The 18,717-nt window shown below is 40.1% G+C and overlaps 1 protein-coding gene across 4 annotated transcripts in view; it reads left to right on the plus strand.

Moving 5' to 3' along the window:
* The window catches only part of DAAM2 (dishevelled associated activator of morphogenesis 2), a 201,129-nt gene that overhangs the window by 155,014 nt on the left and 27,398 nt on the right, over window positions 1-18,717 (plus strand). For 3 of the 4 annotated variants that reach the window (XM_039385331.1, XM_027748863.2, XM_039385332.1), the window contains exons 15-17: window positions 3,721-3,828; window positions 6,623-6,655; window positions 10,126-10,232. In XM_039385331.1, the coding sequence (XP_039241265.1) occupies window positions 3,721-3,828; window positions 6,623-6,655; window positions 10,126-10,232 (248 nt within the window). The remainder of the gene's footprint in view (window positions 1-3,720; window positions 3,829-6,622; window positions 6,656-10,125; window positions 10,233-18,717) is intronic. The other variant, XM_027748866.2, reaches the window with a different exon arrangement.

The following is an 18,717-nucleotide window of genomic DNA, read 5'->3' on the forward strand; positions in this document are numbered from 1 at the left end:
CTTTTCAAATTCCTAATGGACTTCTGAATTAAAATTTTAAGTTACTTCCACTTTTCTGGTTAATATTCTCCAAATATTAACCTATTAATAAGCAGGATTGCCTACTCCAGTATTCACAAGACACTCATCATTTCCATGGCTTCTCTGAACCTGCAGGTCAAACAAAACTACTGTAAATTTTCACTCATGCTGTGAGGTTATTGAGGCATGATGGTCTTTGATGGCTTCCAGAATATCATTATTTATATCTTTCGGGGTAAATAAAATCATCTGTTAGATGTAGTAGAGGACAACTTGATATGACTTGTAGCTCCATGAAATGCTGTCATTCTCTAATCTTGGTTGGTCTCAGCAAACTGGGATTCATTATAAGGGTGGAATGATGTAACTGTTGCAGCTACAGTGAGTGAATTGTTAAATGCAACATACCAAAAAGTTAGCTTGATGGAACAAATGCCTTGTCAATACTTGTTCTGATAATAAGATGTTTCCTGCCTTAATATGTACAACCATTTTGCTAGAGGATGTTGGGAAGTGTGCTTCATAGGATTTGCTTCTCAAAGCAGGCCAAGACTTTCCAAAGCAGAGGAACCACAGATCTTAGAAGACTTTTAGAGTGAATAAATGAATGAATGAATAAATAAATAAGTAAAGATGGAAAGAAAAGCATGTTACAGATGAAGTGTCTGCTTTCTTTTTTAATTTCTATTTTTTCTCTTTAAGGACAGAGGAAAAAAAAAGAAAGAATAAAGAATTTATTTTTCAATTGTTATTTAGGGACCATAAGTATTTTTCATGGTGCTGAAGGAATCATTTATCATAGTAACCGCATGATGCAGGTCTGTTTCTCTTAAAATGCTCAGTCTTCTCTGACTGATGACAATGAACTATCAGCCAGTTAATCCGTAACTGCGTATCAAGAGCACAGTGTAGGAAATTATCTGGCAGCAATATGAAAGTTTTCAAGGACAGAGCTGATGGCAGAAATAGAAGGGATGCCCCCATTGCAAGTGTTTTGTGTAACAAAGGTTATTTATACCTCTGCTTGCCTTGATTTTTCTTTGGGTTAACATTAAAATTGTGTTGCTTTGGTCCAAGTTCTGTTTGTGCACACCATTGCAATGTGTGCTGCTTTGGAATCTCTCTTTCTGCTACAAGTAGCATACATACCATCCTGTAGAGGACCAGATTGAACCTGGGTCCTAAAATGAATCTGAATCAAATTAGGATAATTTTCACTGGGTTGTTTTCCTCAGAAAGTATGGACAAGAACTACTCTCTGCAATCCCTTTCTGAGTCTCAGAACTTCCTGTTCTGGCACCTCTGCAGTTCATTCAGACTAGACTGTTCTGTAGCACATTTTCACTGTTCTTGCCATTAGTGAGGAAACTTCACTCCCATGAGAGTTTTGCAGCTGGACAGGTAGATGTGCAAAACTCTAATGAGTAGCTGTCTCTAGAGTCACATCCTACCTGTGCCAAACACAAAATACAGGTTTTGGCTTCCTCAGGGCTCTATCCCAGTGATGACTCTAAAGACTGCTTCTGAAGTCATGTCCATTGGCTCCTGTCAAGAAATGTTCTTCCATTTCAGTGCTTGGTGGGGCAGTCTGAAACAGTGAGGCACTGGGAGAACTGCTCTGCTGTTCAAATACATCCCTTAGGATTTATAATTCATGGTTTATAAAGCCAGCCTGGAAATTGAATGAGAATGATCACTCTGTCTGAATGCTTCTGGCTAAGATTAGATAAAATGAAAATTAACTCTATCTCCTATTCCTTTAGCTGAGATGAGCCTCACAAACTTGTTTACCATATTACAGTCACAGGGTCATTATGTTCTTCCCACTATGGAAAAAAGAGCCACACTGATTGCAAGGGATGATACAATGATATTGGTGAGTGTGCTCAGGGGTGGGTGCTGCTCCCACCTAGGATATGCTCTTATTGTAAATAGCACTGCAGACACCCCTCCTTGCCCTCAGGCACTCACAGGCCATCTCTGGAAAGAGGGTGATGGTTTTCCTCCACAGCTCTGCCCTGCCAGGAATTTCCTCCAGAACTCTTCACACTTTTATTTCCCCCTCATTTTATCCTCCCATCAGTTTTTTTCCTTGCTCTTTGAGGCTTGTGGCTTACCACATTTCCCTCGTTCCTTTGATGACTCTGAATGGGAAGTAGAGCCTGTTCCTAATTAGTTCTGATAATTAAGTGTTAATGCACTTTGCTGTGGAGGTACAAGTCAGGTACTTCTGAGCTGGAGCCTGTGTGAGGGTTTCATTGCTGTTGCTTGCTGTTCGTGACTTTCTCTGCATCAGTGTTCTTCTGGCTCTTCATCTCCTGGGGTTTGCTTAGGTTTTTTTTACAATCCCTTCTATCCATTTCTTTTTTCTTTTAATCAATTACTTCCTTATTTTTCATTAAAGTACAATAAATGTATGCCTCATTAACTAAATGAACTGAAAGATAGTGCTGTCAGGTGTGAAGAGCAAGCTTTCCTTTCCTTTTCTAAATGGGCAATTGTTTTTGGTGGCTATGAGGGAAAACAGAATTGTCCAGTGTATAGAATGCTGGACCAAGAATTCTTGTCTTTTGACTTGCTCCAATCTATACTGACCTTTGGATTCAGTATATCTGGTGTTTTCCTGGAGTATGGAATATGTTGTGAAATATTTGGTGTTTGTCACCCAGCAGTACTGTAAGGCTTCCTTGGCGGTTGCAGAGTCCTTTCAAAATACTTGGCTAGAAGCTGTTAGTCCCATTGAAACAAGTTTTTACTTGTCATACTTGCACCTTAAGAGTCAGTAGGAAGAACAAGGTAGTTCAATCTTTGTGTCCTCTGCCAGCAAGGGTATCTGTCCTGAGAATGTCAGCAGGAGACCCAAGACCTTCATCTAGTTTAGGATGACTGCTGGTTCTCATGTACTGTGAGAACCTATTTGATCTGGGGTTGGTGGACAGCAAAGTAGGAGGAGTTTGTGCCTGTCCCTCTCCATGCTAATCGTCTGCCAGAGAGCTAGGATTCCCTGGCATTCAGGATAATGTATCATCACAAGGGTTGTGAACATTTCCAGTTAGTGTGGATGATGCTGTTTCAGAGATCTGAGTATAGTCTGTGTCTATCTGAGTTGACAGAGACCCCATATAGACAAGGGAGTTTATGTGATAGGAAACAGTTAGACTTCAAAGACTCAGAGCCTTAAAAGTAAAATAAAATAAAATAAAAATTTCACAGGCAGGCAGAATGAAAACCATGCACCCTTTGGGCTTTATAACAGAACCTGGCAAAGTTTGCAAGAGGGAAGATGTGTCTGGGGATTGTCATGCATCAGTGGCTTTCCTTAGCTCTTTCCTCCTGATGGTAACACTTCTTTCAGCATGACCACAATCCTTGTGTTAGACAGATGGCCACTCTTGAAAGGAAGTATGCTGTGGGATCATGGATTATACTTGAGATGTGGTCTGCTAGTCTTGGAATGTGCCTTTCCATCAGAGGCTTGCTGTGATGAAAAATACAAAATAGTATGTTTAAAAACAAACAAAAAACCCCACTATTTTTTCTCTCCTTTGACTCTTGAAACAAAATGTACCCTCTAAAGTGTCAGGAGTAGTACATAGGAATATGACCACTGAACACAAGAGTATGATCTATCCAAATGGGATTGGATGTTCTTAGCTAAAAGTTTTTGCTATCTCATTAAAATATGACCTTTTCTTTTAGGAGAGGATTCATGGCACAATCTGGAATGAGATTGATGATTTAAAGGCATTCAAGGTGCTGGATCTAGAAGATTTTGAAAAGATGTTCTCCGCGTATCAGAGACACCAGGTAGGGGTGAACTCTTCTATACCTTGTCTTCCTTGAATTTTTGGAGGAGAAAAGAACACATGACACATCTGGGCCTTTGTCTCCCTGCAGTCAGGCTGTATCATTTGATATTTTGCCACTGTTCAAAAAAATCACAAGACCAAAAGAAGTGGGGAGGGACATACAGGGCAGAGTATAACCTTCCGTTATTGACATACTTCACACTAATGTCAGCTCTCCAGTAGATTTAATCTCTGTTTAATCTCAATAGCCACTGCCTTCCAAAGCCTCCTGAGCTTGATATTTATGCTTACATATCAATCTTTCTATTTCTCCCATTCATCTAGAGAAAAAGACTGTAGTTGCCTGAGTACTGAGCAAGGTGACTGAATTAGGTGACAAAATTTCATTTTGTCTATTTCTTCTTAAACAGCCAACTGACCGAACTGGCTAGATGACAGAAACTGTCCAAATAACAGATTATAACACAAACAGTGTACTTTAAAAGTGGCCATTTATTAGAATGTCTTTTTTCCCTCCTCTATTTCTTGGAAAGCAAGTCACCTGCAGTCTGTCTGTCTCTGCTGAATGAGATTTAGCAGCAGACAGCCTGTACTTGCACTCCCTCAAGTCCCCCAGCTTTTCTTTGTGTTTGGAATATGTTCGTTCCCTTGTACGCTGCAGAACTGGATCATTGCTGTGAAGTTTTAGGAAAAGACACAGACTTGATTGCCATAAACAACCTTTATGATTATGCCTTACAGTGATGATGACAATTTCATTAACTTATTCAGTACCTTAAAATTAACAAACCCTTGTCTTTGGACTTTCCATCTGTTCCCTTCTCTCTTTCATTTTTCTATTTAATCCAATAAGCATAATGAATAACTCTTCTAATTTACTAGCTCACAGCCAAATAGTTAGGCATCCCCACTTGAACTCTGAAGAATGTGATGTTACCTGTTGCATGATGAGATTTCATTGCTCATTCTGCTCCTGCAAATAGCTGTCGCTGTTTCAGTAGATCCCTCTCTCTTTCTGTGAATCCCATTCCTTGAAAAAAGATCTTAGTTCATAGAAGGGAAGAAAGGCACATAAAACTTCAGTGCTGTTACAAGACTGGATTTAGATCCTGTGCCAACAGCTTAGCTGTGGTGGTGAGCTCTCAGTTGATTCGCAAGTAGCCAGACTGTCTTCTGTGCACATGAGTAGCCACTGCAGCATCAAAGTTCCATTCCAATGTTTCAGGTGTAAACATTGCAGCTTCCTCACTAGAAGTGACCTTGCAAAGCTTTGCTTCCTTTTGGCCCCCAAAGCCAAAGCTGTCCTGGTCTGATGAGTCTCAGTTAGAATCATAAAATTTATGGCTATGTTACCAATCACTGAAAAGCAGTCTGAGCTATTCAACTATAAACTAACCTGACCCTTACCCCTGCCCACTGGAATGGAGCCATCGTTTCAGAGCGACCTCCATGGGCCTCAGAACAGTACTCTTCCATCCTCATTAAACACACTTTATTATAGTGGCTCTGGACACTAGAGTAACAGTTATGTAACATACTCACATTTTTGTGTAGTTAGATGTATTGCTGCCCTTCCAGCTTTTGTTAAGGCTTTTACATTGGTGGTTTTGTTTTTCTTTTCCCTTAAATACTCCATTGTAATGCTTTCTTTTTCATCCATACTCACTCCAGTGTGAACTGGCTTCCAATCAAGTCCTCTTAAACTTTCTTTTTTATTTTTCTTTTTTATTTTTCTTTTTTTTTTTTTTCTAAAAAAAGACCAGGCAACCAGAATTGCTTTTGAATTAAAAACTTACAAGAATTTCTCCAGTTCACATTTAGTCTTTTCTCCTCTTTTACTTTTGGAAATACTCCACTATGACCAAGTGTTTACCCTGAGTTTGTGACTTTTAAACTTCATCCAAATGTCTGTAAAGAAAAATGTCAGTGCAAAGACCTGCTCTTTTGCATCTGAAATATTGAATGAGTAGAGATAAAAGTATTTCTTTCTTTGCTGTTATTAACATGGTCTTCGTATTTTTTTCCAATTTCATTTACATTAAACGGCTTTTCTTTTTTTCTTCATTTTTTTTTTTAATGACAAAGAGTCTCTTCTCCTCTCTCAAGCCCAGTGTATTGTTTTTGGTGACTATGAGGGAAAACAGAATTGTCCAGTGTATAGAATGCTGGACCAAGAATTCTTGTCTTTTGACTTGCTCCAATCTATACTGACCTTTGGATTCAGTATATCTGGTGTTTTCCTGGAGTATGGAATATGTTGTGAAATATTTGGTGTTTGTCACCCAGCAGTACTGTAAGGCTTCCTTGGCGGTTGCAGAGTCCTTTCAAAATACTTGGCTAGAAGTTGTTAGTGCCATTGAAACAAGTTTTTACTTGTCATACTTGTTAATAACTGCAAACTGTGCCTGTGCATCGGGAGAGGAGAACTGACCCTCAAGTTTTAACCTTGGCAGTTCTTTAAGTAAGGCTCTGGACTAGATTTGTAAAGGTATTTATGCATTATCCTAGTTAATATTTCAAGACCTAAGAGATTTATACTTTGGAGACTAAATTTATTATTTTCAGAAAAGACCTAGCACTCTTAGGTCCCCAACATCTGCTGATTTAAAATATGCAAAGGAATGTTGAAATACCTTTGAACCATCTGGGCCAGTATTACTTGCTAAGCATTTTATGCTCTTAGAAAACAGTGTGTGTCTAAATTCAGCTGCCTTGTTAAACTCGATATCTTTCCCTGTGACTAATTTTTGGCATGTTTTCTTCTTCGTTATTTGCGACTGCTGCCTGCATAGGACCTGCTAACTAACCCCTCCTCCTGTAAGCAGGTGAGTATCATTGTCTGCCTCCTGATCCTCTTGCAGTGTGTGTGAAGGTGAAGTCCCACACCATGACATTACGGGGTCATGACTCCTCTCATGCTACTGTTTCATATGTCCTTGCACTCTGCCTTCTGGGTGGGGAAGGTGGTACAAAAACTTCCTTTAGTTGTATTAGCTCTAGAGTAGGAAGTCGTTCCTGTTCTTTCACTTAGTTATAATCCCACTGTCATTTCTGCTGGTGTCTGTATCCCCCTTTTTGATGATCCTGAGGGAAAAAGGCCAGGGACAAAGAAGAATGTGAATGTGAACTCTTCCTTAACCAAAGTAATTGTCTCTCTAGTGGAGAACAAAAGGTGCTCTCAGGGAGCCTTCACTCCCACTGCTCCCATCTGTGGTCCATCTGCTTTGAACTACTGAAGTCTTCAGATGCATTCACTAGCCACAGACTCTCTGATAAAGGAAATATTTCTTTGTGTAGAACTGGGCACTTTGGCTTGGCAGAAGGATTTGTGCCGTCTGAGGAGTGGAAGGGTTAGAATGGAGGAAAGTTGCATTTCAGACTGCTGAAGCCCTAATGAAATTCAGCACAAGACTAAAATGGTGTTTAGATAAGTAGAGATATTGGATTGCCCATATGTCTTTAAACTGGATACCTCTCAATTTATTCAGCATCTTAAGTTAAGATTCTGGCAATAATTTTGGTAAGAGCAATGCTATGGGAAAAGGATTTTTCAGATATCACGTGTCTCTAATGGCTTCAGAAGAAAATAGCTCTCACCATGAGTGCTCAGGGAACTGTATTCAGAAAGTCTAGTCAGGATTTCTGCCACTGGGGGAAGCTAATACATGGCTTTGGGCCTTTTACCATGGCAGCACACCAAGAAACAAGTCAATATGGTTGAAATAGTTCCCTAAAGTACTGATAATTACTAGAATCTAGGTTTCTGCCATGGTACCAGGCCACAAGTTCTTCAGCTTATCAAAATCAAACTCTGTTTGAAACAAGACAGCAATAAGATGAACACGTATAGTCATTCCGACACTGAAATTTTAGTTGATTTTTGAATTTGCAATTAAAATATCAACTGTGAAATTACTCTTTGAAGCACATAACATAATATTATTCCAGATGGAAAGTTGATAAAGGATGATGGGATAAAACTTAGGCATCTTGTCTGTCAGGTTGGCAATAGCTCCAACTGTTTTTGCTTTCAGGGCTTGACCTCTCTCACAAAAGCTAGTCACTACTGCCCTCTTGCTCAGCTTTTTGGTTTTCTGAGAAAATGTGGATAGTCTATATTCAATCTGTTTTCCTTCATCTAAGCTTAGAATCTGGCTTTGGTAAAACTTGAGGCTTCATCTGCTTTTGCTTACACCTAACTCCAAGTATCTATAAATGTCTCTCTCCTCAATATGAATTTAAGAGAATATATTTTTAGATGAGACTGGCCCAATCCTTATGACCAAGGAGTAGGCCATGTCTGAATAGTTCCAGTTATTTGCTGAACCTTGTGGGTTGGGGAATTGGAAATGGCATGTAGACTATTGTACCAATCCGTGCTGCGTGGCTTTAAGAGAAGCTGACTAAACCCCCACCCCACATACACAGCCAAATGCTGAAACTTTTTTTTTCCCTTGGAATGGGTGCTGGTTATCACTATCCAGGTGCACTTGTGTGCCAGCATTAACTAGTGAGGATCAGTGAAACTTTGAAACCAAGAGCACTGACCAACAAGTACCATTCTTCCCTTCAACAACTGCCCATCTCCACCTTCCCGTCTTCCTCCCCACAAACTCAGAAAACTCAGGAAAACTTCTAAATCTCTACATGCCAGGTATACTGGGGGTGCTCTGCTTATTGGCATTGTGAGTTATTCTCTCAGAAATAATGAACTTGCCCAGTGCTAATTTTTCCTTTGTTTGGAAACACTATTTGATGTATCAAGTAACATTGCAATATTTTTCCTGCCAAGCTAGTTACTTTGGGTACATCCAGCAGAACTACTGTGTGCATGGCTTCAGTTGTGCTTTGTACCTGCTTATAAATGCCACTTGGTATTGGTGGTGGCTCACTACAGCACATTTGGACGTGGCTGTATGAATCCCTTGTATATCCACGAGCAACACAGATTCATTGTAGCTGACTATAACAATAACTGAAAGGATAACTAGCAATATGAATCTGTGATTTACATTAAACACTCAAATACTTGGGTGTCAAAATCTCTTGCATTAGTCATGCTGATATAAGTAAGTCTTGAGTTGCAGAACCTTGAGTCCTGAGAATGAATTTTGGGAAGCACCCTGATCTAACACGTTTCTCTGGGTATCTGCTGTTGACCACTCTCAGGGACAGGATGCTGGGTCAGATGGGCCTTTTGATCTGATTCAGCATGCTTGCTGTTATGTACTGTGCACCTGCTTATTTGACAGGTGCATTCAAAGCTAGATTATACTGGTAAATCTCAAAATCTCAAGGCCTGAGAATATGGATATCATGAAAAGGCTTTTTTGAAAATGTTCCAGCAGCAGTTAGCTGGGAAAATAAAAAAAAAAAAAACAAACCTCCTGTTTTCAATTCCCTCTCCTCTGTAGGTAACTACAGTACTATTATTGAGAATCAACACGTTTTATCATTACCTCTACTACTCTTTAAGGAATGATGTTAAAAGATACTGAAAAGTAACTACAGAAAGCCAATCTCTGGAAGTGAAACAAATACCATGACTCTCATGTGTAGGCAGTACAAGGAGGTAGAAAGAGGCTTCTGGATAGTCAGACTGAGTTAGCAAATATTTTATCTTTGTGTGCTGTGACAAACATTCTGGACAGGATTTTCTAGGGTTTTTTTCAGGGGGTGAATACAGCAATGGGGATATACAGAGAACTTTGGAAAATGTTTCTGTACGATTAAATATATTAGTTTTTAAAAAAGATAGTTTAGATGTAGATTTTGACCATTTAGTAATATAAATGCCATTATGCCCTACTGTTTTCATCTCTCATATAATCTGGATTGGTAGGTCCAATGGCAGCCTTAAGAGATGACAGAAGGATTTTTACTGATTGTGCTGCAGCCTTACAAGACTGTTGTGTAACCCCTGCAGGAGGTGCATCCACTGAAGGATGTGCTGTGACACCAGTGGGCTTTATCATAATGTGCCTGATTTTCCTGTCATGCCAGTTTTTCACATTAGCATAATAACATAACTATTGGTAGAGTGAGTCCAATAGGTCAGAATCAGATCCAGTATTGGGATGAAAGATGATCTCATAGGTGTTAATGAATTACTACTGTTTGTCTAGTAATACAGGATCTACCTACATGCTTTCTACCCTTCTTGTCTCCTTTTCTTACCATGTGGGTGCATTTTTCTAGGTTGGGATGGGTTTGTTCATTACACTCAGCTAAAGCTATCAGTCTTGGGTGAGAAATATAATACTGATTGTTCTCCCTCCTTTTGAAATACATGCAGAAAGAGATGGGCTCAACAGAAGACCTTTACCTCTCCACGCGAAAGGTGAAAGAGCTCTCTGTGATTGATGGCCGGAGGGCCCAGAATTGTGTCATTCTCCTTTCCAAGTAAGTATGCTAACCTTTAGCTCACAGGGTATGCCATGGTCAATGCAGGGGTAAGAGGGGAGGGAATTAAACAAGTGGACATGTTTCTTTTCCCAGCTAGACCTGCTAATACCTGCAGAACCTTAGATAAACCTCTCTTATGGTTTCATAAAAACACATCTGTCCAACATGTTATCTCACTTTATAAAAATATGTCTGCAGACACATTTTGTGCATCAAACAGCTGAACACCAGCATGTACCTGAAGACTCATCATCAGAAAACTCACTGGTAGATGAAAGTAGGTCTTTGACACTTTGCTCTAGGTGATGTGCCCCCATGTTCTTTGTCTGTCACTTGTCTCTGTTTTGTGTGTTTCTTTCTAAATGTTGCTCTGAGCATCTCCCTGGAATACAGAAGAGCTGAGAATTATGTTTATTTTTGTCAATTTTGACTTGTGGTGAGACACAATGTAAACGTAGACAGACATATCCAAGAATTAGGTCTTCTGTTTGTACAGTAGGTGTTGGAAGCCAGCATTCCCTTTGCATATTCCTGCAATGACTAATGCGTTCAAATGCAGTGACATCAGGGCCCTTTATATCTTTTCATGTGTTTCTACCAACATAAGCACTGGCCTGGATGTCTGTGTCCAGCTATCAAATTTGTGCAGATGCTGATCAATTTGAGAAAGTTGCTTTTCCTACCAGAGGATGGACAGCGAGGCTGGAGGCAGAACCTAGTAAAGCTGTGGCAGTACTGAGCAGAAAAACTGTTTCAATGATCAGTCGAAAATAAGTGTTCATATGGATGTGATGCTTTTCTGCTCCAGCAAGCTAACAGTTAAAAGCAAAGTTGCAGCCAAAGCACCGGGACTGAAATGAGTTCTTTCCATTGCTTAGTGAAACCCATGGAGGCTGTCATTATGCTACTTATGTGGCATTAGCCTGCATGTCAGCAGGACCCCCACCATCCAAACCTTCAGTGAGGGAAGGCTTACATTTCTCTCTCTGCAGCAGTTGCCAATGCATATCTTTGCTGGTATTGGCAGCTGACTGAGGGCAGAGGAATGGGGAGGCACCAGGGTAACAGGATTTTCATGCTGTTTGACGGACCTACTAAACTGTGTCTGGGGTTCAGGTTAACTCATGTAAGCAGGTGGAACATTTCCTAGAAGTGGTAACATAATGTGTGCAGTTTGCTGGGCTGAGGATAATCCAGGAAGTTGGTCCATGACTTGGTATGGCACTAGGTATTTATTACAAAAATCTTCTATCTCCAAAACAAAAGCTGTGTGGATGGCAGCAATATGTTTTTCAACATTCACCTCTTTCTGCCATGCAAGTCTGGGCAATTCTTACCAGAGGAGAATCCTCTCTATACAATGAGAGAGAAAGGACAGTCTCTGTATGTCCAGCAGCAGTGTCACTGAAGCATGAACCTTGCACTTCAAGATACACAGCATGTGTTCACTCCAGGTGGGACATGAAGTCAGTCCACCTCAAACTGCTCCTCTGGATTCAAACCAGAGGTGAAAAACTGTTTTTTGTCACTGTCAACCCCTCCACTAGGAAATATCTTGCCCTTATTGTTAGCAGGCCTAACATGGATGATAGAGATTTGGAGACTGAGCTGTCCCTAAGGAGCCTGCCAGTTTGTGTTGTGCCCTGTTAACTTTCCTGTGCTGTGCTATTGGAAACACCAGTTTCCAGGGCTATCACTGGCTTAGATCATTTAAATTTTTTAACAGATAGTGTTACACCTAGAATATCAGAAATATCTTACAGCTTGCGCCAGGATTGGTATTCCTCCCCAAATTTCCCTTCTAAATGCAACCAGAGAAGCAAAAATCTTTGAGAACTAAAATAACACCTCTACATTCGTGCCTTTTTTGCTCTTTGTGCTTATATGGTTCTTTTATTAAAGACAGCAATTGGGAGGATTTGCTGCAGACATTAATTGAAAGGGTTTTATGACCCCTTTGCAGTTTTTTTCATTACCCACTTCTTCCTCCTTTAGGTTAAACCCTAAAGGAGAGACACTCCCAGCCAAACCATTCCTGTCTGCTGCCATGCCCTTGCTGGTCCTGCAGCACACCTCACACACACGTGCATGTGGGTGTGCACACATGTACAATGGCAGGGGATTTTAAACTGGTGACAAACAAAGAGAGTTTCTGCAACCCTGAGCTTTCAGGTTGCCACACTCTCTGCCAACAGCTGTTTCCAATTGACTATTACTGTGCATATATCCCTGTAGTTTATTCCCCCTTTGTTTACACTAAACTGTCGTGTCCTTTAAAGTAAAATAGCTGCATGGGTTGGGTTTTCTTTCCCTCCCCTACTCAAATGTTTTTGTTTTACTAACACTGTGTTAGAAGGGGTCAGGCAGAGCTCATATTTCATATGGTCCAACAAGCCAAAATCTAGCAAGAATGAGAAATAGATGTCTCTTGCTTTCTTTTGCAGAGAGACTGCAGCATGGTAGACTGAAAAGAGATGAAAATTGAATTGCTTGTTTACTTTTGCTGACAGTTAACAGATTCGTAAGCCTTCCTCCCCCTTCCCATCTCTATTTCCATAAAAAAAGCTCTATTTCAACTACTTGATAGTAGTAGATCTTTCAGTGTTCCTGCAGAGGAAGAATTAAATTGTCCTTGTTTAACAGAGCCTGATGGATCTAAAACAAAGCTCTGTTCCATAGGCCCACTTTAAAGGTTTGAACACACACAAGATGAGTTTATTTCACAGTATTTCCAGTAGGCCATAGTTCAACCAGGACATGGAACCATCTATTTGTGGTGAGTTCAGGCGCCCACCAACCTCAAATTTAGCTTTCTTAATGGTGTTTCAAACATACAGTTGCTTCTGTCACTCTGGAAATCTGCTATCTCTCATGAACTTCCTGATGTCTTCAGTTTTCACCAGGCTGGAGATTTACTGTCAGACTTGTGTGGTCTGAAAGAGTCATCCCATATCCCCATGTTTCCCTGCTTTCACCTAGCAGCTGGAAATTTCTCTGACCTCTCTCATTGGTATGGCTTCTCCCTGCCTCCATTACTTAAGTAATGGCTAATATTTTCACTGCTCTACTGTAAAAGTAGAGCGTAAAGTACCATATCTTTAAATGTTCTTGCAGAACATGCCCAAAATATATATTGCTTACTGTCTTGCTCTGTGAAATGCTCTGGAGAGATTCAGTTCTATAAGACATCTTGTTTGGAAGAAAGTTGAACATGTACTTATGGAACTTTTTTTTCACAACTTATTTTGCATGAATTCCAGAAAAAAAATTATATCAGTGTTCTTCTGAGATGTGTTTGTTATTCCTGTGGCCCGGTGAGTCAGCAGTAACCTTCTAAAGAGAAAGGTTACTGGAAATAGTAGGAGTGCTAGCAAAATGTCATAAAACCAATAGTAGCAGAAGGCAGAATCTGACTACACAATGGTAATTTTAAACATGAATATGACAGTAGATAGATACTGGCAGACAGCTTTACCAAATGTTTGTGGCTTTCTTGATTTTCAATTCAAACATCAATAAGGGAGAAGAAAAGGGTCTTGGGCAGAATTTTCAAAGAGAATGTTAGAGAGATCAAGTATTCTTCTCACATCACTGTAGCTTTTCCATGCTTTCAAACCCTTTCAGTTCAGACACTAAGAGGACAAGTTATTCAGCGAATGTCAGTCTCCATGTACTGCCTCTGCACTGCCCCCAGTCCCTGTGTGCCTTTCTGCCATGTAACAGTACAGTGTTCACCCTTATTTCAAAGTAGATTCGAAGTAGTATGATATTCTGGGATACAGATCATGTCTTGATACAGAAACAGCTAATCAGACTCAGCAATTCAGTTCCTCACTGTGCTGTCTTGAAAAACACTAGGCAACAAACCCTCCTGGGTTCCTGAGGAGATTTCCTGCTTTTAAGTGAAGGTCTGCAATAAATGGCTTTACCTGCTATCCTGAGTATGATACTCAAAGGCAAACTGAGCATGTTAGTCAATACCATCTTGTCTTAGGTCACAACTAGGAACCAGGACGTAGGGTTGTGATAAAAGATGAACTACTCCCTCATCAATATCTCACTGTAATTTGGGGACTCCCAAGTTTGGCCCTGCTTTGCTCCTTTTGGCTCAGAAAGATGGTCATCCCCAGATCCTTCTTGGAAGGAAATTGAGAGTATTTGGATAAAAAGTGGCTTGGTCACTCATGAGCTTTTGCTGAAGGAGGACAAGAAAAGAAAAGCCTGTTTCTTTATGCACTTGCCAGAATACTTTCACAGTGAAGTGCTGAAAAGGCACTGGTGGATTTTTTTCCCAACATGTTGATATAATGGTGTAAGATGTACCTGGTAAAATGTCCCATCTGTTGTGCTGCAAAAGTTAAAGCACCGTTGCCTTCATTGACAAGCTGAGGATATGGGAAGAGTGGCTGCATCTTTCTGTCTTCTGTCTGAGTCTGCAGTTAGACCAGCCTGACTCCTGAATGCTGCTTCTGAGAGGAGGCCTTCATGGGATAGTGACAATGAATATTCCCAAAACACAGATATTGAACAGCCTGTAACTTGGCAGTTGTACAGAGCCTTAGGAGAGTTCAGGAGTTAGAGAAAGCTTATGTCTCAGTCACAAGGTTTGGAAATGAATTATTAACTAGTAGCCTGCGTGAAATGACTTGTGGAGGTGGAGAATTCTGCAGTCAGCAAAAAAGATTTGTGTGAGCTATACAAACTGGCCTTAGGATGTAGCTAAGTATCAATCAGTGCCTCTCACTGTCACAGCTACTATTTTTGGCATCTTTTGGAAGCACTGTAGTTCAGTAAGAGCTATAAAATGGCCTTGATACATGATAATCAGTCCCTTTCTCCAAGGTAAGAGTGGGACTGCGATCCCTGTGGTATGGGAGCTTAACATAGGTTCAACAAAACTGCAGGTTCTCTGTTAGTGAGCAGGCATTCTTCTTTCTCAAAAGCTAAGCAAGATCCAAGGAACAAACCCATGAAGTAACTCACTTTTTCCTCAGAGGAGGAGATGGTTAATGAGTGACAAGTATTCTGCTTTGATTCATGTGAGGGAGAAATGAAGGGGGGAGGTTACTGTGAGTTAAATCAATGGGTATATTTAAGGAGGAAAAATGAGCGAGGACTAGATGTCTGTAAGGGAAGTTGATGTAAAACTGCAACATGTCTCCCAGGCATGTTCTGAGTCAGGCTGCCAGCGTTCTCCAAGAGGACGAAACAATAAACCACTTGATGTCTGCAAGTGAAGCTGGTGTTAAATCAGTCGAGGTGTCCTGGGGAGATTAGTGATGAATTACTCTACAGAGTCAATAGAGAGTATTTATGAAGCCAGAGGGGATAGAGGGAGGCAGGCTAAGTACCATATCAGAAGTTATTTGGTAGTTGTTGAGCTTTAACATTGCTTGAAGATGACTCAAGCAGTTGGAGTTCCATATGCTGCCACCAGATGTACGGGTGAGGGAAGAAGGAGGGAGTATTCTCCATGAAGATCCTTTCCTTTTGTCATCTGACCAGTGTCAGGCTGCTGTTGGAAAAAACAGCCAATATCTGTGCTATGAATGAATGTGCTGCAGCTGAGGAAAGGGGCACTGTGTTTTGTTCTGGTCACATTTACTTCCTGAATCATGATCCCAGGATACATGATTTAGAGAAGTGTAAGGCAGAGGAAATATAGCTTGAATTGTACACTGTTCTAAATTGAGTTACCTCCAGGAACTGGAGGAAGAGTGCCTGGATCTGCAAAGCTTATAAGAAAGTCATTGCAGACTTTCCAAGAGATATCAAAATGTAATTTCTGTAGTGTAAATTTTTGGGCCATAATCCCACTTTAATTTGCTGTCTGTCTCATATGAGTTTTAGGCTCTGAGGGATGCCTCTATTCAGTTTTAAATGGAAAGATTTTACGCATCTGCTTTAGGTTCTTCTTTAATCAGTTCACCTGTTTCTGTTTAAAAGCAGCACATCTGTTTCACATTAGTGCTGGCCATCTTTAAGATCTGCTGCATGGCTGGGCATGAGTTTTGAAAATACAAGAAGAATCACTTGATTAACAATTCTTTGGCCAGTTATTCAGCCAGTTTTTAAGTGGGGAGATCTATGTTTTGTGCCATTGATGCTCTTGAAATGCATCCTGTCCCAGAAGAAGAACAAATCCATTTTAGAAAAGTAAGATTGTTCTGCTGTAAATTCTTCCATACTTGTAATTAGATTGGTAATAATCTAGAATGCACACCTGCAGGCACCGTGACCCTGTTACAGTCCTGTAAGTGACTGAGTTAAATTGCTTCTTGGCAGGGGACTGGCAGGCTTTCTTCTTCTCTCTACTGCAAGCTAAACCATTCAAGCCAGATGTTCTTCTGCTGATGGCAGAGGGCACAGAATCATCCAAGAAATCAGTGTGTTTGTATAACTGTCTGTCCTTGGGGCTTTCAATTATTTTTGAACAGAAGATGTTTTGAAGTGTATTTAGTGCTGATGAATGGCAGCAAACAGAGGAGCTTGGAGTCTGAAGTCCTCGGGCTCCTGAACTGAACAGCAAGATCAGCAATAATATGCACAACATCATTGTGTTGATGTACCTCAAATCTGCTTGTTCGGTCCTGTTTACTGCATCCCCAAACACACACAGAGGTACTTGCACTGTGTAGTGGGTGGTCAGTGCAGTAATTGCTCAAGTTGTTTGCATGGAAAAAAACATGAAACTCACCCTCATTCTTTTTAACCTCAATGAAAGCAGCAACAAAAACCCCCTTCACGCTGCTGTTACTAGACTGGTTTATTGCATTCCCTCTCACAGACTGTGTGCCTGTGTTATGAGACACACTAATCTTCAGACTCCAGATTCTGAAAAATGCAAAGGTGCTCTCTAAAGGAAAAATAACTCACAAAATGTAACACTTTAAAAAATGTAGGCACCAAATTGTTTGGCATGTGTAATATGTGTCTGCTAGGAACCAGACCCACAGCCACCAATTTCAGCCCTCATCTGGTCACAGTGTTCAATCAGTTCAGGGTCACACAGACATGGACTTTGCAATTCATTATTAAGCCAAAAGTAACTCATTTTCTGATTGAGGCTGTAGAACTTTATGCAGAAGTCCACGTACTGAAGTTTGTTGCTTTGATCTGCAGTCAAACTGATGACCTGAAGTAAAAAGTTTCCAGTCTTTTCATTGTAAAACTTTTAATGCTTATATCTCATCCAAGCATGGCCCAATTATGTAGCTTTTCTGGAAATTCGGTACCTAATCTTGCTTAGCTGGTATCAGTTTGCCCTCCTTGACAAAAGAAGACATGATGACCATCTAGGAAAAGAATAAGAGCAATTAATTTAGAGATGTAATATGTAAAAGCTTTCAAATGTCTGTTGATTCATATTTTAGTTTCCAGCTGTTGGTTATATTGGGCAATATTAAAATGTTTTAAGTTTCTTAGATTTAGTAATATTTCCTGTTATAAAAATAAAGCTTTTTCTTTTGCTTTTACCTAGTTCCAAAAATATGATTCTATCCAAATGTCAATGGCAATGTGAAATTTCAACAAGGAATTTCTTAGCACTGAAGACAAAAACATTTTGCCTCATGCATCAGCCTGTCTCTTATTTGTATTTGCATTTCCTTTTTCTGCTGTTAATTAATTATGTTGATTGTAAAAGGTCCATGGAGACTGTAGACTTCGGTACTCAGATATTTATTTTCACACTGTCCTGTTTCAGTCCCAAAATTGAGATTTTCTTGTGGACAGCCATTCCTTTATGGTTCATTTGGAACTCCTCTACTGTCCTGAAATGACTGGTGAAAGTGTGCATTTCTTTGTTGACATCTACTCTGAGAACCACCAAGTTAATTTCATTTATCCATCAAGTAACATCTCAGTGATCACAAATTTTGGCTCCTCCTAGTCTGCCCTGGATTTTGAGTGGAGACCTCAAGATTTTTTTTAATTGATTCTGTGTTTAATTGTAGCTGATGACCCCTACTCGTTGCACACAGGTGGACAGGAGTAGGTGGTAAGGAGAGTGTAATTTTAGTACCTTAGATAACATTAATAAACCCTTGTTTTCAGAGCTTGTTTCATATTGGCTATAAAACATGGATATGTAGATGCTGTCTATCCCTTCGTCAGCTGTCGCTGCTGAAAGAGTCAACTTAGTACAACCAGTCTTCTTACAAGAAACCCTGTTCTCAGTAAGGGAATATTCAGTCCCATTATTTGTTACTCTGTGAGATGCTTTAATATTCACAGGTTAGGTTGTTACATGGGATCACGGTCATAAATCACATGGATTTGAGTTTTACTGTAGCAAAAGAACTTGATGAGGGAGGTATCCGGTATGGGGGAAGCTGGAAGCACTTTAAATCTATGAGGAACTGATTGTTCTTAATCACCATCTGATTTTTTGATGTGTGTTTGATTAGCTGAAGAGGATAAAAACATGTGATCTATAAAATCTCTGTCTTTAGGACTGATTTGTTCATCTTACTGAATACTC

This window comes from Pipra filicauda, unplaced genomic scaffold, assembly GCF_003945595.2.
Source record: "Pipra filicauda isolate LSUMZ 115617 unplaced genomic scaffold, ASM394559v2 scaffold405_size854913_pilon, whole genome shotgun sequence".
In the NCBI taxonomy this organism is placed as follows: Eukaryota; Metazoa; Chordata; class Aves; order Passeriformes; family Pipridae; genus Pipra; species Pipra filicauda.